Below are 26,347 nucleotides of genomic sequence, written 5' to 3'. Positions count from 1 at the left end.
GTTTGGAAACGGTGGTCAAATAAACCTGTTAGCAATTTCCGCAAAAATATGCTAAACTTCACCCCTGATGTATCTTTACTTTTGTAACAGTGAAGAACCTCGTCAGCATGCGTCCCAGGAGCTTTTTTCTTTTTTTTTTTGAAACAGACAAGCAAAGCCACTGTAGATGCAAATAATCAGAATATGACCAGCTCTGATGGCGCACAAAGTAGGTTACAGCTTTTTGACTTCAGCTACAAAATGAGCCTAGAGATCAGTGACTGCTGGACAATCTCTGGAGGACGAGTGTTGTGGGACCAGCTGCCCACCACATACTGTATGACTGTCCCTGTTCCCACCAGAAGAACCCACTTAGATAAATTGAAATGTAGGATTCATATAATCACACAGACTCACCGGTTTCTGTGGCAAACGTAACCTAAAAAGTAAATTCTCTGTGCTGTGACCTGATTTCACATCAGCTGTACAGCTTTGAGGGTTGTTCCGAGCACGGAAATGGCGAGTCATTGACCTCGTGAGTCATCAAATGGTGGTAAAAGAGATGCACAATGACACTGGGACCATCTAGAACACCTGTTATTTACTGGCCAACCAAACCAAATGGAGCAATTCTGATGTGTGACCATGTGACCAATCCTCCTGTTTCAACCCCATGATACTCCCAGAAAAGTCAGATGTATAAAAAATATTATCATGAAGCTCTTGGAAAAGCTCTTGTGTTACATCATTGCTTGTTAAAGGATTTTAAGGCTGATGTGACAAATACCATACACAGAGAAAAAAAGATGTACACTTTGTGTAATTTATTAGGAGTGAGTCACAGCTGGCGATACCTGATTGTTCCCCGTTCAAGTTTTATGTGAACTCATTTGTCTTTTTGTGCCTGTTGGCTGCACGAAATCCTTTTTTTTTTTTTTTTTTTTTTTTTTTTTTTGTGAGTTGGCACTTTGCTTTGCACCCACGGTGAAACTGTACTCAGTCTGGATTGTATTCGGTACACTGGGGACAGCATGCTTTTCCAGGTTTTAACCCACTTTGTAGGTGTGTGTGTGTCTGTGTGTGTGTCTGTGTGTCTGTGTCTGTGTGTGTCACCTACCTACCCTCCTCCACAGTTCTTAGCCCAGTCCCAGGATACTAATCATCCAGGAATGATTTAATCATAGTTGTTATTAAAGGGGCAGTGAACACGCTAATTGTTATTATTCCCGTGCAACCTTTTTTCTTTGTAAAAGAAGAACTTTGCAGGTAGGAATAAATTAATACTTTGCATAAATTGTCCTGAAAGGGGGAGGTAAACCTGCTTCACCATATTTATACTGTTCTCAGCCAATAAGTCACCACAAGGACATTGTTGCCAAGGAGCTGCTGGATGAAGGCCAGCTGACCCGGCTGTCAGTCACAGTGATTTGTCCACAGCTCCACCCTGTAACTCACACTCTAATCAGAGACCCTTCGATATGCAGGATTGAACTGGGAGGAGGTTCGGTCTTCATTTCAGGCTGAAGAGCTTCTTCTTCTGCTGAGTCTGAATGTCTCTAAGCTGTGTTCCGCCAGCTGTTGGTCACTCACACAGGAGCAGAGTTGGAAATCTGAGCCCGTCAGTTCAAAACATTTGTGAGGAAAAGACATTTTTCCTTGTCCTTGTTTTTGTTTGTCTTTTTGATGAAATCACATGCACCGCTGGCCATCATTATGGCGTAATGCTTCATACTAAATCAAAACAATATCATAAAATGAAATAGTCATCAAACAGACTTGATTATGCAACTGTATTTATCCACAAATAGACCCACTTGAAATGATCTCTTTACGCTTTATTGTGAAATGTAGTACTTTAAACAGGACTCATTCAGGACTTGAATATGTGTAGTGTAATCACGTGGAGCACTGGCAAAGTCTCACACACCCTCTGTGTGACATTATGGAACCATGGAGCTTGTCTGAACCCCAGCTATCATCAGCTGTTCTGATTCATCCAGGCAGCATGGTGGTTCAGTCTCTGCAGAGTTAGAATGCTCTCCTGTCGTGTGTGTTCTCTCCAGGTGCTCCGGTTTCTTCATCTTACAAGGTAGATGGATTCACCACATCATGACATCTGTGGCCAGCTGCTTTCAGCTCCATTAATAACAGTGGAAGAAGATCGCGTGGATGCTGCCTGGAGGCTTTTCTCGATTGTCTCGAGTCTCTGCATTGGTTCAGGTATCTGACTGGTTGAAGTTAGCTGGAGTGAGGAGTGACAGACAGGTGGGAGGGAATGGGTTGAATGCAGGGGATTGTTGTATCTATGCACAAAAACAATCAGGACTGCAGGTGATAGACGTCCATTTTTCTCTGTCAACCACCGGATGTCTTACAATACAACTTGTCTGACTCCTCGCCAATAAAAGTGACCAGCTTGTACTTTGATGCTTTGCTCACTCTTGACGTGTGTCAGATGTTTCTCCCTCCACAGCTGCTTCTGTGTCTGTTGGCTTTTACTCATGCTGTTGTTATTCAGCATCTGTTTGCTATAATGGTTTCCCTCATCTATAAATTGGTCTGTCTGCAAAGTTTCAGAGAAATATTTCAGAAAATTTGAAATTTTGAAATGTCATATTGACAGTACAGAGTAAATTTCAAAGAACAGATATTTGCTGAGCCTGAAAACTTTTGCACAGTGTGTGTGTGTGTTTGTATTTGTTTGTGTGTGTGTTTTCCCTTATTAAAGCCATGTTTCAAAAGCTGCTTATCAGGAAAGACTCATCATGAAGTCAACAAACAGACAGAAACACACACACAACCCTAAAATCAGTGTTCACTAAATGAGGATGCGGCTTTATCTCCATTTGGTACCAGTCATCTACCCCCCCCCCCACACACACACACACACATATATTCAGAATGACATCCAAAACCATCCCTCATTGTAAGTTAATACATGTTGCCCTGATTTGAAATGAATCAAATAATCTACCCTCCAATGTTTGTCAGATTAAATACACTGATCCAGTGTCCTCCACACACTCCAACTAAAATGTTAAAAACAAGCACTCACATACCCGCACACAAACACACACCCACCATGACCTCCCAGGTGAGTAAACAGTGTGCTCCTGTACTTTGGAGTGCTGGATCCGTCTTTTCCAGCTCAGTGTTCAAGCTTCAGTTCTGCAGACAGGTGACAGCATCAAGATGGCTGGAGTTCATTTACTGGCTTTCACTGCTGGTTTAATGCTGATGGACGGATTAGCTGCTGAAACAAAAGATGAAAAACCTGGTAAGAGACAGAAGAGCAGGTGTAGACTGAAGGAGACTGGACGCAGGCCAAGACCAGAGACGTAGAAAGAGGCTTACGGCCTCCGAGTGACAATCCATGTCATATCCAGCCCTTGTAGACGATATCAATGATATCAATCAGCAGCAGACGTGGCAATGTAATTATAGTATTGCTCATGAGCAGAGTTGGAGGGGCAATGCTATACAAGCCCCTTTTATTTATTCTGCCTTTTTTGGCTCCTCCCTTTCTCTTTCGGTTCTCCATCAGCAACTTCTACTGATTTACAAGGTGGGAGACCAGACTGGTCAGAACCCCCTTGACTGGGATTAGTTTATTACAGGCCACTGTCACCATGTGATGTCTATTAAAGCTGACGTGTGTGTGTGTGTGTGTGTGTGTGTTCTTGTACTTGCTACATATTGAGGACTGCAATACATATTTAACCAACAGAGTGAGGACATTTTTAGAAAGTGGGGAGATTTTAGCCGGTCCTCACATCTTCAAAGGACCATTTGAAAGTCAGAACTTGGTTTTAGGGTCGAGTTTAGAATCAGGTTCTGGTTAGGTTTAGGGTCACGGTTAGGGTCAGGCAGTCAGTTGAGATGGTTAGGGTTAGGGTGAGGGGCTAGGGAATGTATTATGTCAGTGAAAGTTCTCACAAAGATATAAGTACAAGGATATGTTTGTCTGTGTGTGAGTGTGAGATAGAGAGAGTGACTTTTTGTGGCTCTAACACCAGCCGAGCACAACAGGAATCTTCTTGTTTGTTCTAATTAGCTACTCTGGGTTGAAGCTGCAAGTGATGACATATTTGATAACTGGGAGTATACCAGCAAGGATCCTTCCAACCAGCCGACACAACACACTCGTCTACTTCTTCTGGCAGAGCTGTGGAGTGTCTGAGTTCATTGCATGTGTTACAATGTTACATGAAGCTGCATTTAATACGTTTTTAGGAACTTTTGATTCTTTTTTGCAACTGTGAATCTGCAAAACTTACCAAGCTCCGTATTTTGTGATTATCTTCTTCCTCTCTATGACGAAAGGTACTTTTTATCCTTTCCAGCCCACAGAGAGTGAACATTTGTCACTCAAAAGATATTTTTAGAGGAGCATCATTTGAACAAAAAGCAGGCATTGGGTTTAATCATGAAATTTTGGCGAAGGTGTAATGACTTTGAATAAAAATATCCCAGCAGGATTCTCACTGGGGAAAAACACACACACACCATATGTACCAGGAAAGGAAGGATAATGAGGTCTGTGGCAGGCCATCACACAGGCGAGAAACACACAATGACAGGAAGAAACTAGAACCGAAGATGAATGTCTTTCCTTTCTTGCAGGAGCCGTGTTTGTATCGCAGCAGTCGGCGCATGCAGTGCTGCATCGTCAGCGCAGGTACAACAGTGGCCATTTGGAGGAATTGCTGGTAGGAAACCTTGAGCGAGAATGTAGAGAGGAAGTGTGTACAATGGAGGAGGCCAGGGAGGTGTTTGAGAATGAGGAGAAAACCGTAGGTTAACACCCGCACACAAAGACATCCATCGTCTTACCAGTTATTTGACTGATAATCCTCATTGTTTCTCTCTCAGATGGAATTCTGGGCTGGCTACAGTGGTAAGATCAGTGATCGATACGTCCTTGTGGTGTAAAGAAGCCACTTTAAAACGTGTCTGTGTGTGTACTCCATGTAGATGGTGACCAGTGTAAACCACCGCCCTGTCAAAATGATGGTGAATGTCAAGATGGAGTTGGTTCTTATGTCTGCTGGTGCAAACCCAACTTTGGCGGGAAGAACTGTGAGATCGGTGAGTGCGGCGAAGAGCGTGTGACGTGTTCAAGATGATCAGGAACTACAAACAGAATTGATTTGATTTGGGTTGCAGAGGTGACCAAGCAATGCTCGGTCAACAACGGAGGCTGCTCCCACTTCTGCGTGATGCAGGAGGAGCAGGTGGTGTGTCAGTGCGCTGCTGGCTACAAACTCGGGCCAGACAAGAGGACATGTGAGCCAACAGGTCAATAAAGATGACAAACAACATGCATGATTTAATGTTTCAAAGTTCATGTAATTGCTTTTGCCTCGTTTCCCTCTTAGAACTATTCAGCTGTGGTAGAGTGAACGGTTCAGCCACCTCTACCTCCAGGTCCATCATCGCCCCACGGTCCTTCAGCAGGACATACGCCTCTCAGACACAACACAACTCCAGCAACACCACGCTCAATGATGACTATGACTACAACATGACAGAGCTCTATGATTATGATGACGTTTCCATGACCACCGAGCCAGAACTGTCTGAGGTTCCTTCAGGCTCGGTGGTACAGGTACGCTCCGCCAAGTCAGAGTCCGTCTCCTCCGGAGGTCAAGACGAGCTTGTTTTGGACAACATGGAGGCTACAAATGTCACTGAAGAGGACGGAGACAAAAAGCAGCAGTCCTTTAGCTCGGCTTTCTTCCCAGACCTCCCCACCATTGTGTCAGAAGGAAAAACAGATCAGAGGGTAGTCGGAGGTAATGAGGCAAAACCTGGAGAGATACCTTGGCAGGTACAGATGCTCTGTGGACGGATGATGGTTGATATTTACCGACAGGATTCTGTTTCAAAAATCTAAAGAAAAGTACATCTGTGTGGTTTCTGTTTATGGTTACACAACACTTACCAATGTAATTTCATTGGTTTGATTTCTCCCACCCCAGTTCAACAGTCTTTGCAAAAAAATAACATTTTAAATCATTTGTGGTGTATTCCTTGGCAAATTTAAGTAACACTTCAATGTATTTTTCATCTCAAATTCAAATTGAAGGAAATTGTGAAAACAATATTGACTTCTGGCCACTCTGCAGCATAGATGGAGACGTTTCCATGGAGATTCTGTCATTCTGAAGGCTTTGAGGACCACATGGTTGTACAACAAGTAAAAGCAGACCTGGTACAAAAAAAATGAAACACTGTAGTCAGTGCAGAGGCACAGGAGTCATATTTTTGCTTTCTATTATTGTAGAAAGGATTTGTGAATCTGGAACAAAACAAAAAAAAAACCCAACTGTTAACTTGAAAGTTAAACAAATTGATGGAAATACAAAAGTCCTTTAAGGGGCAGAGTTTAGAGTGGAAGAAACCCAGACAAAGAATGAGCTGAAAGAATAGGCAGCAGCTGGAAAGAGATAGGGAGAGTCCAAGGAAGAGGAAGATGAAGAAGGTAGCATGAAGCAAGACCTGCTGTATTGCTGTTGTGTGCTAATTATTTGTATTTTTGTGTGTATTTACAGGTGACCTTGATGTCTCACTCGCCATCCCTCCAGAGAGCCCAGCCCTTCTGTGGAGGATCTCTGCTCACTGAGTTCTGGGTCATGACTGCTGCTCATTGCCTGGTGAAGCCTAGAACCACTAAACAACCTTATTTCGTCAGAGTGGGTATGAAAACAAATAACACTGTTTGCACTCTTACTGAGACTCTCGAAACTACATTTTATCTCTTACATAGTCATTATAGTTGTGTTGAATGTTCGTGTGATATCAAAGTTTATGGTTGCAACGTACGATCCTTGTTAGTTTGTCTGCAAAGAGTGTACTTTAAAAAAAAAAAACCTCTGCAGGGTACCTTTAGAAGAACCACAATGATTGAAGGTGCAATGATTCCTCTTCTAAACTGTTCGTGATTCATGTGTATTTTGTACCTCTTCAGGCTTTTGAATGATGATGAAACATTCTTTTTTAGGTGAGCATGATGTGGAGAACACTGAGGGTCATGAGGAAGATCATGAGGTTGCGGAGGAGGTGGACCACCCCTTGTACAATTTTAAGAAGTCACCGTATAATCATGATATAGCACTGCTGAGGCTCGCCGAGCCAGTGAAACTATCCCACTACAGGCGCCCCATCTGTTTGGGCCCTAAAGACTTTATTGAGAACCTCCTACGGGATTCCAGCAGCTCCCTTGTGAGCGGCTGGGGTTTGCTGAGCTTCCGGGGTGTGCAGCCCACCAAGCTTCAGAAGCTGGAGGTCCCCTATGTGGAACGCACCGTGTGTAAACAGAGCAGTAGGGACCGTGTCACACGTTTTATGTTCTGTGCAGGATTCGAGAATGAACAGAAAGATTCATGCCAGGGGGACAGCGGGGGGCCACATGCTACCAAATACAAAGACACTTGGTTCCTGACAGGCATCGTTAGCTGGGGGGAGGAGTGTGCCAAAGAAGGCAGGTATGGCATCTACACCCGGGTGTCACGGTACTATCCGTGGATCTCAAGCACCACTGGGATTCAAATTGCTCAGTGACAAATCAGAGAGTCCTGTAAAATTAATATTCTCCAATAAAATACATTCAGAATACCTGATGTTTACATGTCTCTGTCGAAATATGAAATCAAGGTGACCTTTTATTTTAGGTTCCTGACTCAGGAAACAAGTCACTTCAGCCAAGTTAAATGAAATTAAATAATCGTGTTTATATTTGAGAAAAATAATCATATACATTATGCGTTATAATACAAGCGTCCACAATGAATCAAAATATCAAAGAGTGCAAAATGAGCTAAAGCAGCGAACACCATTTTCAGGTAATGTGCAAAAAACAGAGAGAAGAAGAATCAGTAAGAGCATAGTTGGTGTACGTTGCATTTCATTCGAATCTAACATCAGAATCACTGCGTATTATTGGATATATTTCATTTCGTCTCAGTTTCCTGTTAAATGACTGCAATATTCCAACTGTGGGTGAAAATGAACCTGTATTCAGGAACTCCATTTTAGAGTTGGTGTTAGATTTGTACAGCCCAGCGATGCAGTGGATTGTTACTGACTACAGGTGAACTGACGTTGTCATTGGTTGTCTTTAGTCAAAGAATAAATTCTATCAATATTTTCATTATTAGCTGCACCAAGGAGCGACTGTAATGTTTTAGATCGTGTTTGTTTCTCTGTCGGCAGGATTACGCTAAAACTATGAGATTGAATTTTTCCAAACCTGGTGGTGGAGTGTAGCATGAGCCAAGGAAGGAGGAAAAAATTGGGTAACCTACAGTTTAACTGTAGAACACCACTCTCACTTTGTCTAACCAAAAAAAAAATGTACAAGTGGGATTGGTAACATAAAAAATGGCTGCAATCCATTTAGCTGAGCTACAGTTCCAGGACTAGTATTGTGCAAGTGCACCCACAGCGACATAAAAATGGTATGGAGCCATCCTCACTTTTTATATTTACACCTGTGGCTTTCAAAAGCAGGCGACATTTGGTTAATCACTGGACACTCTACTGTTCCTACCGACACTGATTATATTCTCCCTGCTGGTGTAAAAGAGCAGACATAAAGCATTCAGTCTGTGCTGTGTCCATGCAGAGCAGCTACCAGACAAACCAAACCAGGGACTGTATCCAAGACGTGGACGTAGCCACAGTGACTGCACCTGTTTGTGGACTTGTTTTGATGCCTCAAGTTTGAAAATTTAAACGTCAACATCTTGTTTATATTTGTTGGTTGGTTTGTTTGTTTGTAACTGGGTGATTTGTACAAGAGGCTGGTACCGGAGTGGAGCGACTTTTCGTCCATTCAGACAGTTGGGAATTGGGGACATTTGCATTGGGGAACGTTCCATATACTGCAGTCAAAAGGCAGAACCATTGACTGGACTCTCGTCGGCCCCCAGGTATTTTGAGAGTGAGACCCCTGCACTAAAGATGAACTGCTTTATCATCTAATTAACTATGTGGGACTATAATTTACAATTAATTATACTGTACTGAAGAAGACTTGGAAAAAATGACAGGGACCATAAACTCATGAAGAAAATGTTTCACTGAAGTGAATATTCAACTGGACTTGTTGCAGTGGAGTTGCCCCCTGCTGGCCATTAAGAAGAATGCAGGTTTAAGGCACTTCGGCATTTGTACCCAGAAGCTACGTCCAGGTCTTTTACACAGTCAGTATATGTTCAACCAGAAAGTTCCAGAATTAATAAACATAACTATTATAGAAAATAATGACAGATTACCCACAACAGTAGTGTTGAATATGCAAATTAACTTAATTAACATTGCTCAAGCTGATTTATCTCCTCAGACCCACAGTTCCTACTGAGCACTGACCAACGGTGCTGCACTGGAGACTTTATGGCTTTTTCACAAGAAACCGTTGAACTCCTCATGGCAGAAGAAGCACAGCTGAGACTCCTGATATCAACCAATCAGCGTGTGTCCTTGAGAATCATCCATACACACCCTGGGAATTCAGGCAGAATTAAAAACAGTGCGAAACATTAAGTACACCTGTAAGCTTTTCTTGTTTTGACAAACGCAATCACTTCTTCACGTTATAACCCCCGTGATCACCCGCTACAGCTGCTATGAGGGAGGTGATCTTGAGTTCTAAGATTGAATCTATTTGATTTTGTGTTCATTTTGCTTTTTTTTGTTGTTGTTGTTTTATTTTTCAGAATGCAACTAGCAAAGGCTGAATGTTAGTTAGCGGTGAAGCAAAGACTGTGGCTGGCTGCTCTAAGAATGAACTCAAAACACCACAAGAAAAGCTATTTTCCACAAGTGTTAGCTAAAGACACGGAGCTGTTTTGGCACATGAACAGGAATGATATGTTAGTCGGCATTCGCAGGGTTTCTGTTATACTTCATAGGAAAATAAAAAATGGCACCAACAGAAGTCAGTTCGCTATGTACAAGTGAAAACTTCCTTCAACAGCTCGTTTATAAATCCTAGTCAAAATAATCTACTATAATACTGCTGGAAAAGACAGATGAGATAAAGATGTGAGGTTCCACTTATGTGCTTTGCATTGTTGAAGTCTGCTGAGGTCCATTTACCTCCGTCCGAGATGTCTGGTTAGGCTGAGGTGTAAAGTCTTCATGTTGTGCTTCAGTCTGATTGATGCAGTCAGGTGTCCTCTTGTGGTCGAGATGTTCCTGGACTTAGTGTGGGTGGAGATGTTCCTGGACTTGGTGTGGGTGTGGAGAGGTGAGGGGTGACGGAACCAGGAAGAGAACCAGTGGCGGTGTCCCCTGCTCTCCTCAGCACGTCTCTCCCAGAATCCTGTGCAGATCCTCGGGGAGAACACGCCCTTCTTCATCCCGACTGATGTTCCTCACTATCCTGTGAGTGCCCACACATTAACATCAACAAAAAGAAAGAATTGTTAGGACGATTTCATTTCGTCCTCATTCAGTAGGTTTGTCTCAAGACTTTTTGGCATCTGAATACAATATTTTGTCAGGAAGCTTCAGGGCACTGAATGAATGTACTTTATTTTCATGCCTTCCAAAAACTCACGATGCTCAGTTATCCACAAACACTGATTTGAACTAACAAATAAATTATAAGACTTCGGTTTGGTGCTGTGGATTTTCTGATAGTAAAACTAGTCATTTCTAAAGGCTTCTACATTTTAAATAACATATGTTACCACATTCCTGACGAATCCTCGTGCAGTAGCTGAATGACGTCGCCGCAGTTGAAGATGATGTCATCAGCGCTGGCCATGCTGCTTTCTACCATGACCCTGTACCTGCCTGCCACCTGGAAAAGAAGGAAAGGAGGTCAAACTCTGAAACAGTGCAAGGGGGTTCATCTGTGGGTCGATATCATCGCCCGCACATGTATAGACTGCACAGTCAGTGTCACGGTCCATCGTAAGACTGGCTCACCAGGGGGGCAGGCTGATCCTCCTCCTCTGAGTCTGACAGGTTGGACAGGTCTGTTGCGGCCCAGTCCTCCAGACCCTCACAGATCGCCACCGAGTGGGCAGGGATCGGCCAACCTGCAGGTGGAAGGAGCACCGATGTCACTGTTGCCTCTCTGTGTGTTTTTATTGTGAAAAAAATGACCTTGTGCTTCAGAAAACTGAAAAAATATAGATCTGATTTTTAGAAAGAGAATCGACCCTCCTGATGAGACCGCTAATGAGGGTCCTGTCATTTACCAGGTTCAACCATCAATGCTAACATAACATCAAGCTAAAATTTGCGGTCAAAGCTCTTGTATGATTGCAGAACCCAATTTGGGGGGTGTGAAAACCCACAATAGACACTTTCATTTCCTTTTTTCTTTACAAGCCATCAAAGGGACATTTCTTTAATGTTTCTCCTTTTTTGATGAATGTTTGTATTACATAATGCAAAAGATATAATGTGTATCTTGTGCTTAGGCTAAGTTCGAATTACAGCACAGTTACAGTTTATGGTCTTTTCAAGTGTTTGGAAAATCATTTCTGTAAGTCAAGTTATGATGCAGTAATTTAAAAAGAGTTCAATTATTGTCAACTCACTGCGTCGAGGTGAGTGAACCACAGGGTCTGAGTGGGCGGGACTAGAGTGTACTGACTCCTCCCCTCGATGCCTGTGGGAGTGGCTTGTCGCAGACGAGCTGTGAGGGACAGGGAGACACGCTGAGCAGCCCCTCAACGACGCTCCGCCCCACGACACACACATCTGTGCACTAAACAGCATCACCAGGAGAACAAGACACAACCACAACGAACAAAAAAACAACAACAACAACATCCACTGTGTCACAAAACGAGCTCATACCTCATCCACATTACTACTACAGCAACCCGTTAGTCTCATGATCACATATATTTCAGCGTCTGATTCCCAGAGAAGGTTTGAGGTTACAGCACATAAACATCAGATATCGCTGGAATATATGGAAATGAAATACTCAGTGTTACACAAATCTGAATTAGAAAAAAAAACAATTTGCAAAAACGTCACATTGTGGTTTAAACAGCTTTAGATGGTAGATGGGTGGAGTTTGTTTCCAATATTTTGTCCACAGGGGAAAATATTTTGAATGGCTGGATCCTAAAATTCCACCCATCTGCTACATAAAGTCAGAACACACACCAACTAATCCTCCGTACTGCTCGACAACAGGACAAAACTGATCATGATCACGTTTAGCAACAAAACTGTGAGTCGAAACTGTGAACGAAATTACTTAAAAAACAATATATATATATAAATATATATATATATATATATATATATATATATATATATATATATATATATATATTTTACACTGCCAGCAAATCCTATGAAAAGACCAAAACCAGCATTGAATTAGTTCATTTGTCTTACATGTGGCGCTCAGCCTGATTCCAGAATCAAGTGCAGCTGTTTAGGTAGAATACACATATTTCCAGCTGCAGACGAAAACATAAATACATTCTTTTGCTGCTCTACTTTCTATACTGTGTTACAGCATGTCATGTTGTAGTTTTACCACAAAATAGTTTTCAGTTGTCAGGTTCACGAATATCACAGCTTTTTTTTTTTTGTCTTTTTTTTGCACGCCGACAAAAAAAAGTGTAAACTTGAAAGTACTTGTGGAGCACGAACAGCCGCCAAGAACTTTCAGCCACAGGCCCGTTTGTGCTGGTGCCTTAATTAATAACCGTGAGTGGGACTGAGCAGCCGCCGCACGTCTGTCTGGCTGTCCTGGAGATGGCGGTGAAACCTGATAATTCTGGATTTTGCATGGGAGAGCAGAATCCCTTGTTGGTCATCAGGTGAAGACAAAGTCTAGTGCTGCTTTAAGTGTACAGATGTTGGTTTCATCTGTGTTACTTCCTGTAACCGCTATGGTTAGAGTTGAGTTAACAGCTTGTTTTGGCCTTTTCTTGGTGATTTGTCAACATAAAATTCTAAAAGTCAAACAGTTCCTGAATGATGAGTCAACACGTTGTATATTGTGACGCTCAGAAGACTCAGGCAGTCATCAAATTCATTCCATGCAAGCATGCTCTCTATGATCACTGTCATCTATCACCAAAATTCCACCAACACACACACACACACACACACACATGCACAGCAGGACCTGGAGAACGGGTATGATTACTAACAGGCAAGAGCTGTAGGAGGATCCTGGAAAAGTATGAATGTGCCTATAATAACTCCCATATTGGAAGTTTGACCCTCATTAGATTTCACACCTACAGGTCTAAAACATGTCCGCTCAACTCACAGGGGGCTCGTTTACTGGCCCTCTAATATTTACATGCTTGCCTTGAAAAATAGCAGGATCAATGACACAGCTGTTTAAGCAGCTTGGCCAGATGTTCCCAATCACACAGTCAAGAGCTCAGTCGGTTTATATTTATACCCTCAATAAGGCTAAAGGAGAGGATGAGATGAGAAACAAGCATCAGATACATCAACACAGATGTCTTTTATCTGGGTTCAGTGTGTTCGGCTCTCTCCATGGTGCTGGAAATCAGCAGCACCAGGGAGAGAGAGGCGCAGCCATCTGGAGTCATGGCTGCCGCTTCTCAAGGGCAAAGATGCTAATACATACACTCATATACTGTACACACACACTGCTACCACTCATTCAGTAACTTCAGCATCCCTGCTGATCACCACATCTTTACAGAAAACTGATTTCCATCACAAGGGGTGGGGGTGGGTGGGGGGGTGGGGGTTTCCCTCTTAAGTTGTAGAATCAATCTCTGTATTGAGACTGAATTTAAAGTGAGCTGAACAACTCCCATGCTGGGGTCGGAGCCAGGCCATGCAGAGATAATCACCTGTCAGAGAGAAGGTTGTCTGAAAGTGGAAGAGAAGGAGGCTCATCTGAGAAAACAGAAGGAAGAGGATGCAGATGTTTAGCTTAAAGGAGCACAACAACCAGGGCCAGACAGGAAGATGGATGCCCTCCTCTCCTCTGTGTGTGCGCATTAGGCAGCTGAGACTCAGAGACACGCTGACCAGTTAGCCAGTTAGCTTAGCACAATGAATGGCAGTGAGAGGGAAATGTCAGCATACCTCCATCAGAAGTCATAAAGTAGAATCCTCTCACGTCTGTGCCTGCATTAATATAACTGGGGTTGTGCCTAACATGAAATAACACTCGTTTCTCTCAGGAGGACCCAAGGAGTTTGTATGAATGCTCTTCCCATTAACTTGTCCAAAAAAATCATATGAAGGGTTAAGATTTAAAAATACTACAGTATATAGTCTTTTTCTTTAAATCTATTTGGTTTTCATTGAAAACACAACAACAAAAAAAGATTTATAAAAACAGAAATAGAAACCTTGGCGCAGTTTTTGCTGGTTGGTGAGAATTTTACGAATCTCTGTCAGCCAGGCAACTTTCACCTCTGCCGTGGGAGCCTAGACAGACAGACAGACAGACACACACACACACACACACACACACACACACACACACACACACACAAAGCACAGCACAGGAGATGTGTGTGTGGGGGGGGGGGTCAAAGGTCAAAACATTGAAACGTGAAAGTAAAAGATGAAGCAACTACCTGAACGATGTACACAACTTCTCTTCCACTATACCAGATTTCAAATTTCTTCACATCACCTTTCACATTTTCTGTGATGCCCACTGCATTCATCTGAGTTAGAGGGAAGAGTGTGACCATGATTATGCCAACAATGTTCTGCATAGCACAGCAGAATCATCGGTTAAGTCAGAGCTGAGTTATTTATATCAGGACATAATATGAGAAGCTTCTTCCAGGGTGAATTGAGCGGCTCTAACTGGTGTATGAAGTGTTATTACTCTGAGGCAGGATTTGAAGCTGTAGAAGGGTGTCCTGTCATGAGTGTCCTCGTCCCTGCGCTTGCAGAAGAGCAGGGCGTGCTCATAGAGGAAGAGATGTCTCTGCATGGGCTTGAACCTGGCCAGCTCCTTCATCCTCACCGCTGCCCTCTTATGGCTGATCCACACACTGAAGCCCCCCTGCATCACCACACGTCCCAGCTGGCTGAGGTCTCCCTAGGCCAGAGGGACAGGACAGTAAGGTTCTCTGAGTAATAGCATCCAAGACATTACACAGAATATGATCATAAGGATGAACAAGTATAGCGACCACTCAAAGTGGGGGAGAAAAAACTCTTTGTAAGCTTAAGACAAGTATTTGTGTGTACTTAGTGTATATTTAAAACACACTTTGGGCTTTAAAACATGATGTCACATCATAAATCAGATATCCAGGGATGCGATTGTCCATTCCTTCTAGTTTTTTGACATGAAGGTCTGGTACCTGATATCCAGTGATGGCTATCTGATGCATGGAGTCATTGACAGCCTTCAGTAACTCCAACATGGAGTCCAGAGCCTCCTGTAGCTCACTGCAGTATTGCCTCTCTGTGCAGTGCTTCAGCAGCTCCTGAATGTGGACAGAGACACCAGTGGACGGGTCAGTCCGCCTGGATATTTATCTCCCTGTCTGCAACTGAAAATTAGTTTTGGATAATGACGTCTACCTGTTTTATTTGTCCATATCGTAGTGTGTGCATTGATAAAACTGTGTTAGGCTTTCAGAAATTGAATTTACAACATCCTGCTATGGGGGAAAGAAACATTTGCTTGAATGTATCAGGTTTTAAAACCAATTTCTGAATTGAGCCTGGATTTGAAGTGAGTTGATTCATTTCCAAGCGCACGCATCAGGAGGTAAAACACAGATGCTGGGGATCAGAGCCAGGTCTGAAAGGGGAAGAGAAAGAGCCTCATCTGAGCAGAAAGGGGCTTAAATGTAAATTAATTATGCCTGTCTGCAGCTACTAATTAGTTTTGGATAATGGCGTCTACCTATAGTCAGTCTGTGCGGAAGTTTGCAATGTCTCTGTGCCATCTTTATCCTTCCATCAATCCAAAGGTAATCTTTTATTCTTTTTTGAATGAAACCCATGACCGCGTTGACTGACCTCACAAATGACACATTTTCAAATTAAGCAGTAAAAGAAGTAAACTTGTAATCAGAGCCAAAACTCTCAGTACAATATGAATGTTCCCAGCTGTCACACCACCAGTCCATTTCCTTGCCTTTTTCAAATATTTAACTTTTTAATCCCTGAGTTATGAACAAATATGTCGTGAACGATGATGGAACAGGTGACGGAGGACAAGTCAGCCCACTGACCTTACACCATGACAGGCCTCCTCCTCAGCACCTTAGCTCACTCATTTTACTGTTGAGGGAGTTTTACTCCAGCCAGCAAATGCTCTAAAGATAGCCTGGGAACAAGACCCGGGCCGAACTGAGAAGTATCAGGGAATGTCCGAAGTGAGGTTTGTCCGACTAAAAATTCAATTCTATCTGTCTCGACTTCGCAGACGAGATCTCAAGGAAAAGCAGCGGGGCTCCTCAGTTCATGGCCGATGGGAGTGCTCGCTGATGCGAGACTTTTGGAATGGAAATTCCAACAATATTTGAGGACAGCTCTGATTTCAGACCAAAGCTGAGTGCACTGATTGATCCTCACACTGTAGTGTGTCCGTCTGGGATTGGTCCAGCATCATGCTGGGTTTTAATGAGCGAGAGGGAGACACTAAGAAGCTCATCTTTTCAGGACTGGTTTTTAGTAATAGCTAAAGTAGCCTGCTACTGTTTAATAGGAGCACTGTCAGGGCAAATTCCAAATATTCTGGAAAATATGCAAACAGGTAATGAAAAACCTTCCAAACTATTATAAGAATGTTTTTTTTCATTAATTAAATCTAATTTCTTATTTTGTTTGTCTTTTGCAAAGATTTTCTCAGTGTCGCCTAGTTGTGTTAAAATTGGCTAACAAATAAAAAAAGAAACAATTAAAAAAAAAAACTCTTTATCTCACCATGATAAATACTGTTCTGGAGAAACAATGCCTCAATGCTAATGTACAAATCAGTTTGCAACCTTCGGAAATGACCCTGGATCTGTGATTATTCTAGTAACCACAAAAGAGTGAATCATTGGTGCAGAAACGTCTAGAGAACTGTGTGAGAACTGAGAGTGACATCTTTGTTCCTCCATGACCCTCAATCACTGTACAGAACCTTGAGTAGCAGCTGGTACTTGGTGAGACGCTGGACGGGTTTCAGAAGGTAAGAGTCCAGACCCAGCTTATGGTCCAGCTTCTTCTGGCACTCCTGAAAGAGCCAGATGGACAGACGTGGATCATATCCCAACAATCAGATAAGATTTTCATACCATCATGTGAAACGTGTGCCAATACCTGAAAGAAGGGGGAATCGGAGCACTGCCGCCACAGTAACTCGGAGCGAGGCTTGTTCTGGCAGTAACGTTCGTAGACCTTGAACTTCTCCTTCTGCTCTCACACACACACACAAATATTAAGAGTTTAACTGTTTGTACATATAAATATCTCCTCTATCTATTGTTTTGGAAATCCCTACTTATCGTAAATCCCTCCCACCCCTTCTGTCCTCACCCGTTGCAGGAAACAGGCCCCCACCGTCTCTGGGGACTCCAGGCAGCTCTGCAGGTCTTGGAGGAAGGTCCTGATTAGAGAATCAGAGAGGAAAATGAAAGGAGCTCAGCCGTGGAGATACATTTGTGTGTACTTGTACTGGAAAAATATTTTGGTTGATCCTCACTTTTATAGACAAGTCCGGTTGGAATGTTAGGTCTTGGTTTAAGTGTTAGTATTAAGTTTAGGCTTGGTTTATAGGGTACAGGTTGGGTATTGTACTTAGACTGATGGTTGATGGTTCTTATTTATGGCTCAATTACCTGCTGGAAACACCAGAGTGGAGCTGGAGTTGAGAAACGATGCCCACCGCTGTGTTGTTTCTGACAAACATAACAATCCAATACCACTGGGACTAACCTGTGTACGTGTGCATGTGTGTGTGTTTGTGCGTGTGTGTGTGTGTGTGTGAGTGTGTGTGTGTTTGTGCGTGTGCGTGCACGTGCATGCGTGTCTTGCCTGCTGTGGAACTGGTAAATCTCCGGCATGTTACCGAACAGAACATCCTTCTGGCTACGGAGAGCTGAGGGAAGAAGATTAGACATGGAGGGGTCTTCCATCTCTGCTCTGTAGCCCTGAGGAGAGAGAGAGGAGAGGTTTGGTTTTCAGAGTCCTTTTATTGCCCTGTTACACCAGTCAAACTAAATCACTGTGACCTCAACAACAAAAATTACAAGTCAGATATTTACAGGGAGCTCTTCATCATTCCCCACAGAACACAAAACTCCCCCAATGGTCCAGACACGAATAAAAGTCATCAAATTGTCCGTTAGCCTGTAGAAAGAGTGTTCAACCCGTAGCCAGGCCTTCAGCAGGCCTTCCAGCATGGGGACACTTCATCTGGGTCAGCCAAATAGCCAACTTTGCTGTCCCAGATAAGAAGTTCACCAGGATGTGTATGGACTTCCTCCTGCCAGGGTACCTGGGGCCGAAAATAAACAAAGGAACCGAAAAAAACAAACAAACCTCTGAAACAAGCCCTCAATAAACCAAATACTGGTGCCAGGCAAGGACACTCAACAAAGACGAGAGTCTCAGTCTCCAAACAAAAACCACAGCCCTCCTTCAGCTCTGGATCAAGTTGTGCTCTGTATCTGTTCGTAGCTATCGACCCGTGCACGATCCTCCACTGGAGGACAAAGAGGGGAGGGGAGAGGAGAGCAGAGGAGGTGTTTCTTTTTCCACCTGCAGCTTCCAATTCAGCCATTGTTGTTTTTGATCTCCTTCACTCTGAACTTGCACCTGATGAAAGCAAAATTCCACAAAAAAAACCCCAAAAGACTGAAAAAAACAACAACACAAACTCACCAGCAGGACAGAAAGCAGCTCATCCACATAGATTCTCTCTGTCGCTATTAGTTCCTTCATGATATGGCTGGGAAATAGAAATAAAGAAATACTGAATAGAACAAAGCAGAGCAGAAGACACGCTCCTACACATGGCCTTTTCATAAAAAACTAAACATTTTAAAAAGTCCCAAATGCTTCCTGATCCATCTGTTGAAGCGTCTAAATGCCCTCAAAGAAAACACAGCAATAGTTTATTATTACAGAAAAGGGTTAAAGGTCAAGGCTCCGGGATGTTGCGTTGAAAGTACCGTGTTACTTGCTCAGGATTGTCTTCTGCCTCAGAGTCTGTTTCGGGGGTGGGGCCATACAGGTAGCTGCGGTTGCCTTGATAATCGTGCATCACCTCAATCTAAGGATGACATAAATCCCTTAGAAAGTTCTTCCATTTTGAGCCCATGAATATAATGTTATCATAAGCGAAGTTTAAAAAGTTGCCGACGATTTTCACCCGCCGTTCGTCACACTACCGGACGGAGAACCACACACCTTGCGTTGGCTGTTGTTGTTCCTCCTCGCTGCTCTCTTACCAGGCAGCAGGTCAAATGAGAACTTGGAGTTGAGGAGGTTGAAGTCCACACCTGTTGAGACAATCACACATTCAGACACAAGCACACATGAGCAGCTGATGATGGCGAGCAGAGGAGAAACGTACACCAAATATACAACTGCTGCATGAGGAGAGATGGTGCACTGTGTGATACTGACATCTCAATCAACAGTACATTTTATTGTTTTTATAATTTCATTTTATATGATCTTAGATTTTATTTATTTTTTATTTACATTTTATCATAGTATACAGATTCAACTCTGTTTTAGGTGTCAATAAAGCTTGGATGGAAGAAAATTAGATGATTTAAACTAAAAATTCACATCCATCAAGTGATTTAATTCTGGCTCAAATTAGAAACTGGATTATTTCGAGGAGTGGTGGGAGGATAAAGACCCTCTAGAGGAGTGGTACCATGTTTGGGGGAGAAGAGCGGTGACTTGCAGCGCTGAGAGGTCATGTCAGGTTCTGGTCGGGGCGCCACCAGCTGAATGGGTCTGACCCGCACATCTGCCAGCTTCCTCAGACACTGTACTCTGTTCCTGATCATGGACTGCATCGAGTTCAGCTTCTCCGTTACCATGGAGATTTGTGACTACAGACAAAATCATAGATGAGATGAGATGCGGGTCCGTCAGTGTGTTGGTGCCAGCAGCGGTGGGTTACCTGCAGCTGTGGGGAGAGTATGGCCTCAAACTCCAGGCTCAGGGTGTCCTGGTTGTTTTCCAGAGCTAGTGGCTCCCTCTCCTGGTGACAGCACAGGTACTGCAATGCGTCCAGAGCTCCTTCTCTGGTTTGGAACTTGTCCACCATTTGACTTGCCAGCAGATAGGCCCCCTCATCACACCACCGCAGGGCCTGCGCACGCACACAAAAACAGGATGCAGCACAGCAATACACACACTAAAACTTCCCTCACACAATATGTTATAAAACCGATTTGCTTAATTTCATTAATTAGACATTTGTGCAAGATGCAAAGACAAATTATGTTCTGCCATTCGCAAGTTTCCCATGAGTACGTGTGTGTGTTTGTGTGTGTGTGTCAGCATTTGTACCTCCTCCAGGCGGAGTAACAGGTCTCTTGCTCGAGTGAGTGAGGCCCGCTTGGTGCGTATGGCGTTGGTGATGATGTCACAGTGATGACGTAGCTCATTGCAGCGCTGGATGATGAGTGCCAGGGCGTAGTGGTGGTTGGCAGCCAACTGATGACCGTGCAAGATCAGCATCTGAGCTCGAGCCATCTCCTCCTGAAGACACACACACACACAAACACACACACACACACACACACACACACACACAACACAGTTTCAGAGCCATATGAGTTGGCTATCATTTCATTTTCTCATATTATATCACCACTGATGAAATCTAATCAGGTTTTATGTCTAAAGGTCGTTAGCGGAGACATATTGAATTGAAAAGTTCATTAACATAATGTGGCCTTTATCATGTGGCCTTCTACAGATACACATAAAGTGTGAACAAGAGAGCTCTAAAGATGGAACACAGCAACAAGATACGGTGCAATCACCAGGCAATCTGACCTCTACTCGTCTTTCAAGTAAGAAACACCGGACACAGATTTATGTTTTGTTCCGCTTGCTACGGTGGCCCTGAGAGTTCAAAACAAAGCTGATTAAACTGACAACAGTGACAATGTTCAGTAAAAAAAAAAAAAAAAAAAACCATGGAAACTCAAAAACGCTTCAAAAATTCTGGTGTGTATTCTCTAGCACTACCTGGAGGACGCAGGAAGTGACACACACCACAGTGAACACATTAGATTGTGCTTGGACGCAAAATCCAAATACCCTCAGGTTTTAGCCTCCTTTCACTCTACTGCCACTAACAAGCATGACCTGTTTTTATAACGTAGGGTTTTTGCTCAACTTGGCAGAGGCACCGTCCCCCTAAGAGCCTTCTCATTGATCCCCAAACCTCAGACTGTAATGTCCATCCATCCATCCATTTTCTTCCACTCATCCTGTTAAGGGTCGCGGGGGGCTGGAGCCTATCCAGAAGTATCAAATATCAAGAAGTGGGGTTCACCCTGGACGGGTCATCAGTCCATCACAGGGCCAACACATAGAGACAGACAACCATTCACTCTCACAGTCACACCTACGGTCAATTTAGAGTACCAATCAGCCTCGTCCTCTCTTGATGTCTTTCGACTGTGGGAGGAAGCTGGAGTACCAGAGAGAACCCACACAGGAACAGGGAGAACATGGAGACTCACACAGAAAGATCCTGTGCTGGAGCCTGGGGCTCAAACCCAGAACCTTCTTGCTGTGAGGCTGACCCACACTGTAATGTGTGTGTTGGAAAATTTAAGTTTTTATTGTCACTAAAGAAAGATCATCAGTTGCCTTCTGAAAAGACTTGTGTTGTCATTTAAGGGAATTTGTATTTTTGTAATATTTCTGTAAAGTGTTTTGTTTCCTAAACCTTATCTGTGTGTCGTCAGTGTCAGGAAGACGTTTGCTTATTTTGCTTGTGTTTTGTCAGTTTGTTCCCTTAGGTTGCAGTTCTCAGGGCCATTGAAGAGAGAGAGAGAGAGTGTGTGTGTGTGTGTGTGTGTGTGTGTGTGTGTGTGTGTGTGTGTGTGTGTGTGTGTGTGTGTGTGTGTGTGTGTGTGTGTGTGTGTGACCTGAGCATGATTGTCCAGCATCTCCAGGTCGTTCAGTAGCTGCTCTGTCTGAACCACGGTGGTCCCCACCGACGCAATCCCCTTCTCCTGAGCTGAGAGCCTCTCCAGCTCCTCGTCCATCTGCACATAAACGGTTTATCATCACTTGTGTGTAAAAAGAGTCAAGATGATAAGATTTAAGGAGAGACAGCAACAATCATCAGCCTACCTGCTGGAACCTCGTTTCATAGTGCAGTAGTTGGAGGTACTGCTGCAGCTTCAGGTGGTGTTTCTCAAAGAAGCCGTCAAAGGCCTCCTCCATGTCTCGGAGCTGGGCCAGGAGCCTGCAACAACCATCAGCCACAGAGCTCCACACCACAGCTTGTACTCTGATAATCCATCCAGACAACTTACCACAAGCCTTTTACATTGCCACAGTGCATCACCTTGATTGACAGCATACCTCTGAACAGTGTCCATGTCTGCTTGTATGTCCCTCTCCTCCACTACATCCCTCTTAGACATCTTGACAGTATCCAGGTTGGACAGCAGCATGCGTCCCTCTTTCAGCACACTCCGAATATCATCCTGAGACAAGGCAAACAACAAAAGGTTGATGAAATCATGAAAGAAAAACAAAACAGGAAGAGAAATGAAACACAAAAAGGGGAAAAATAACAGCAACCTTCATTTGTCGGTATCGGTGTGTGTGCGAGTGCAGCAGGAACTCGATAGCATTGACTTCCTCTGGAAGTTCCGTCTCAGACAACTCTGATCCGAATCCCTGCAGCAGCTGGGCGATCTCCTTCACCGTCACCGCAAAGTTCTCAATGGACTGCAGAGACACGCATGCACACACTTAAAATTACACTGAAAAAAATGAACTTAGCTTAACTGTAACTAGCAAACACTTTTTTAACAGTGTTGCTCTAAATGATCTGCTCCGACCCTTCTTGGCACACAGGAGAACGTTCGGTCTCTGTAAGTTAAATCAAAACAGCATCTGCTCTCTTTGAAACGTTCCATGAGATAACTTTTGTTGTGTTAGGTGCAACGGAAATGAAACTGACTGGACTCTTTAGAATCAGGAAGGGCAGTCATGTAAAATTCTCATATTGAAATATCGCGGTAAATAACTCTCGCTCACGCTTTCACCTTTTTCTTTTTTTTTTTTGGTTGAACTGGCAGCTTGAAAAAGAAAAAGAAAGACGAGCAGGGGGCGACGCCGCTGGTCGTAAACTTAAGGCTGTGAGAAAATGACACATCCCACTTGATTTATTACTTCTATAAACACTTTCCAGACAATTTTATAGTCTCAATCACTAGATTCAAGTCTTCATCAGTGCAGCGTGAGGTTCACTCCGTGAGTTATGATCCCATTTAGGGAAGACAAGACTTAACGGCTACTGTGTGATTGACACGTCGCTGCTGGCAGGCTGCATCTGGACTTCATCACAACTCCACCCACCTATCATCCAAATATGGTCATGTCAAACTCAAGGCTTAGACCATAAATGAAACGATGTCTGTGGTTGTATAAAAGAGTGACACCACATCAGGGGCTGACTAAGATCAACAAGACAGGACGACAAAACATGTTTTGTTTGCTCGGTGCATCTCGGTGATTTCATGAGAGGTTTTGAGTGTCACTGGTGTTTTTAAAGATGAATTTCCATTGGACGTTGAAACTGACTGACATGCATCAGAGGTGTTTACCGTGCGGAGGACGATCCAGTCACTACGGCAGAACTCCACTTTCCCACTGAACTCTGACGTGAGGTGATTTTCATCGATGTAGCGCAGCAGGTCGCCTACTGAACGCAGCATCATCACCTGGAAACACAGAAACACAAGGCACCTTAGTGAAGAGGAGAGAAGAGGAGAGAAGAGAAGAGAAAAGAGGACTCACCGGCATCTTTAACAGGAAGTCATCCTGGCTAAAGCGGAAGCCCAGGTCAGTGCTTGAGGATGGACTGGGGGCGGAGCTTAACAAAGTGGTGGGGTGGAGCACCAAGACCAGATGTAGGTTACCTGGAAAAGAAGTCTGAAAGAGGAGGAGGACGTATGTTCCTCTCTCTATCAAATCAGCTTCATAATGACTTCATGCACAGGAGGCAGAAATCAGAGTAACTCAAGATACTAAGTACACGGCGCATTATAGTATCACAATAACGCGTTAACTCTGCACAGAAGTATCAGGGTACAGTGATTCTGACTATTAACCTGTGATACATGAATCTATATCACCAGAGGAAGTGTTCAAATATATCGCAGTATTGATAAATAGTCCCACGCATTGAAGGTCATATGTAATAAAACCAACCGTTAACGTCACACACAATCAGCTTTGGTGTAAAAGCTTTAATATTTGCTTTTAATAAACGGGTAAATCAGTACAGATGAACGGGTGTGAAACAATTTTAGACGGTAATTCAAACTTATTTAGTTGTTTTACATTTCTTTTTTAAATTTAGTTCTATTTCATCTGTGGGAAAGGGAGAGGAAGTGCTTCGAGGAGTGAGAGAGCTGGTGACAGCTGGCTGTCGATGGTCGATTAAAGCTGGACACAGCATCAGCACGTCTCAGCGTCAATCTGAGGAGCCTCCAGCACTCCAGCGAGCGAGTCTGCTCCTCCACCTGCTTCTTCTCCTTCAGCACTCCTCTCTCCTTCTTATCACCTCATCTGCCACGCTCTCTCTCTCTTTCTCGCGCTGTCTTTTATGCTCTCCACAGTATTCCAATGCCTTACAATCCAAGTGTTCCACAGATAAAAGCCTTCTGATTGTGCTGATTGTGTTTTACGCTTCGTCTCTCTTCCAGTTTGCTTCCATTTTTATTCTCTTTTCTTTTCATTTGCATATATACTTTTTAAATGACTGTAACTTCAACAAGAGACACGCAGCCAGTAACTCTTGAGACGCAACTCAGCCAAGTGCTACCAGATCACACAGCAACAGGAATTATTAACCAGGAAGAAGAAGCTTTTAGCTTACTACAAAGGTACTTTATGTTTCTTATTATATCTAATTGCACAGTTGTTTTTTCATCTTGTTGCACAATTTCCCCCACAGAGACGAATAATGTACTAATACTACTAATACTACTACGACACAAGTACTGACTCTTCACATTCTCCTCTGCTTCAGTGTCACCTGATACCACTCACACACAAAAGGCTGAGGAAGTCTCATTATTTCACTCAACGTGTCTCATTATTAAGTTAATCAACGCAAATTTAAAGGTCGTATGGAAAATTCTGACTTGAGACCAAATATACTGAAAGCAGCCAAGAGAACTTTGTTCAAAGAGTATCAGGGTAACTTCCAGACACAGTAAATCTGTAGAACTGATGAATTCACATGTTTTCACGAATCAGCCCTGATGAATGAATGAATTTCAGACCTCTGCATTCCTGTGCAGGAGACACGTCCTCAAATATGTTACATAAAACTGTTCAACTTGCACACAGTTACAGACTGCAGCGCTACAGCTGATACTGTTCTGCACCTGCAGTCCACACACACACACGTACACACACACACACACACACACGTACACACACATACACGAACAGTACGTCTGTCATTGGCCTGTCCTAGTCCTCTACGCAGACTCTTAAAATGCCATCCCGGTCGAAAGGGATTCTAGGAGTCCTTCACTGCAGAGACATCACATGCAGTCCTTGTGTCGCAGTACTGAAGTCTCCTAAGAAAACCTCGTCCATCTCGCCTCATCTTCCCCCTCATCTGTATCCTGCATCATCCTGTGAGCCTCCCCACCCGCGGAGCTTACCGCGGCCCGGCGCAGACGGGGGAACCCCCACAGCGGGTTGGACTCGGCCATCTTTCAGCGCTTCTTGTCCCCTTGTTCTGTTCTGTTCTCTCCGGGTCCGGGAAGTCTGCAGCGGGACGTGTTGTCGGGAGCGAGCAGCCGCAGCGAGGGCTCGGTAACCCACCCTGCAGTGTCCGGAAGGGCCGAACGGCGCGGAGTGCGCACCTCAGCAGACACACTTGTGCTCCTCTGTACCAGGCTGGGGTGTGTTTCACTCACCTGACGTCAAAGCCGAAATAAGTTGCACAGCTGCACTGCACAAAATATCCATGTCATCTATAATGAAATAGCCAGAGAAATACGGGACGTTGGTTAAGGAACAAACTGGGATGATACGACCCTAAAATCCAATAACGACTTTTCTTACGTGTCTGCTCACTTACCATTTTATGTGTAACGTATAAACAAAGGAACATTAAAATAGACACGTGTAGAAAATCAGACCCAACGAGTTGGAAAGTGCTGCACTGAATCGTTTTCAC

The 26,347-nt window shown here is 43.6% G+C and overlaps 2 protein-coding genes across 2 annotated transcripts in view; one reads left to right on the top strand and one right to left on the bottom strand.

The window, feature by feature from the left end:
- The window catches only part of f9b (coagulation factor IXb), a 26,984-nt gene extending 19,177 nt beyond the window's left edge, over positions 1-7,807 (top strand). The window contains exons 5-12 of the mRNA XM_086226829.1: positions 2,043-3,256; positions 4,603-4,772; positions 4,852-4,876; positions 4,954-5,067; positions 5,146-5,277; positions 5,358-5,809; positions 6,534-6,678; positions 6,983-7,807. Coding sequence (XP_086082955.1) covers positions 3,172-3,256; positions 4,603-4,772; positions 4,852-4,876; positions 4,954-5,067; positions 5,146-5,277; positions 5,358-5,809; positions 6,534-6,678; positions 6,983-7,542 — 1,683 coding nt within the window. The 5' untranslated portion in view covers positions 2,043-3,171 and the 3' untranslated portion in view covers positions 7,543-7,807. The remainder of the gene's footprint in view (positions 1-2,042; positions 3,257-4,602; positions 4,773-4,851; positions 4,877-4,953; positions 5,068-5,145; positions 5,278-5,357; positions 5,810-6,533; positions 6,679-6,982) is intronic.
- Positions 7,233-26,347, bottom strand: mcf2b (MCF.2 cell line derived transforming sequence b). Its single transcript, XM_086226828.1, has 27 exons — positions 26,249-26,347; positions 25,827-26,141; positions 23,944-24,078; positions 23,751-23,867; positions 22,720-22,869; positions 22,498-22,622; positions 22,264-22,378; positions 22,056-22,175; positions 20,458-20,649; positions 20,066-20,257; positions 19,814-19,994; positions 19,336-19,427; positions 19,098-19,198; positions 18,808-18,874; positions 17,959-18,074; positions 17,461-17,530; positions 17,245-17,337; positions 17,066-17,158; positions 15,288-15,413; positions 14,804-15,019; positions 14,544-14,636; positions 14,313-14,391; positions 13,806-13,851; positions 11,538-11,707; positions 10,918-11,030; positions 10,677-10,789; positions 7,233-10,366 (listed from the first exon to the last, which is right to left on the bottom strand). Exons 2-27 carry the CDS (start codon positions 25,875-25,877, stop codon positions 10,285-10,287), a joined length of 3,048 nt encoding a protein of 1,015 aa, XP_086082954.1. The 5' UTR covers positions 25,878-26,141; positions 26,249-26,347; the 3' UTR covers positions 7,233-10,284.

Source organism: Aulostomus chinensis, chromosome 15 (assembly GCF_037954235.1).
Source record: "Aulostomus chinensis isolate RoL2024-O1b breed Wild chromosome 15, RoL_Achi_v1.0, whole genome shotgun sequence".
Classification (NCBI taxonomy): Eukaryota; Metazoa; Chordata; class Actinopteri; order Syngnathiformes; family Aulostomidae; genus Aulostomus; species Aulostomus chinensis.
This window is presented reverse-complemented; position numbering and strand designations above follow the sequence as displayed.

Excerpts from the sequence above, each read along its gene's own strand:
- mcf2b (XM_086226828.1), bottom strand. The coding sequence starts at position 25,877 with ATGGCCGAGTCCAACCCGCTGTGGGGGTTCCCCCGTCTGCGCCGGGCC. Across the intron at positions 20,258-20,457 it reads TGTTACTCCGCCTGGAGGAG|GCCCTGCGGTGGTGTGATGA; the intron begins GTACAAATGCTG and ends GTGCGTGCGCAG. Across the intron at positions 18,875-19,097 it reads AATCCTGAGCAAGTAACACG|CCATATCATGAAGGAACTAA; the intron begins GTACTTTCAACG and ends TCTATTTCCCAG.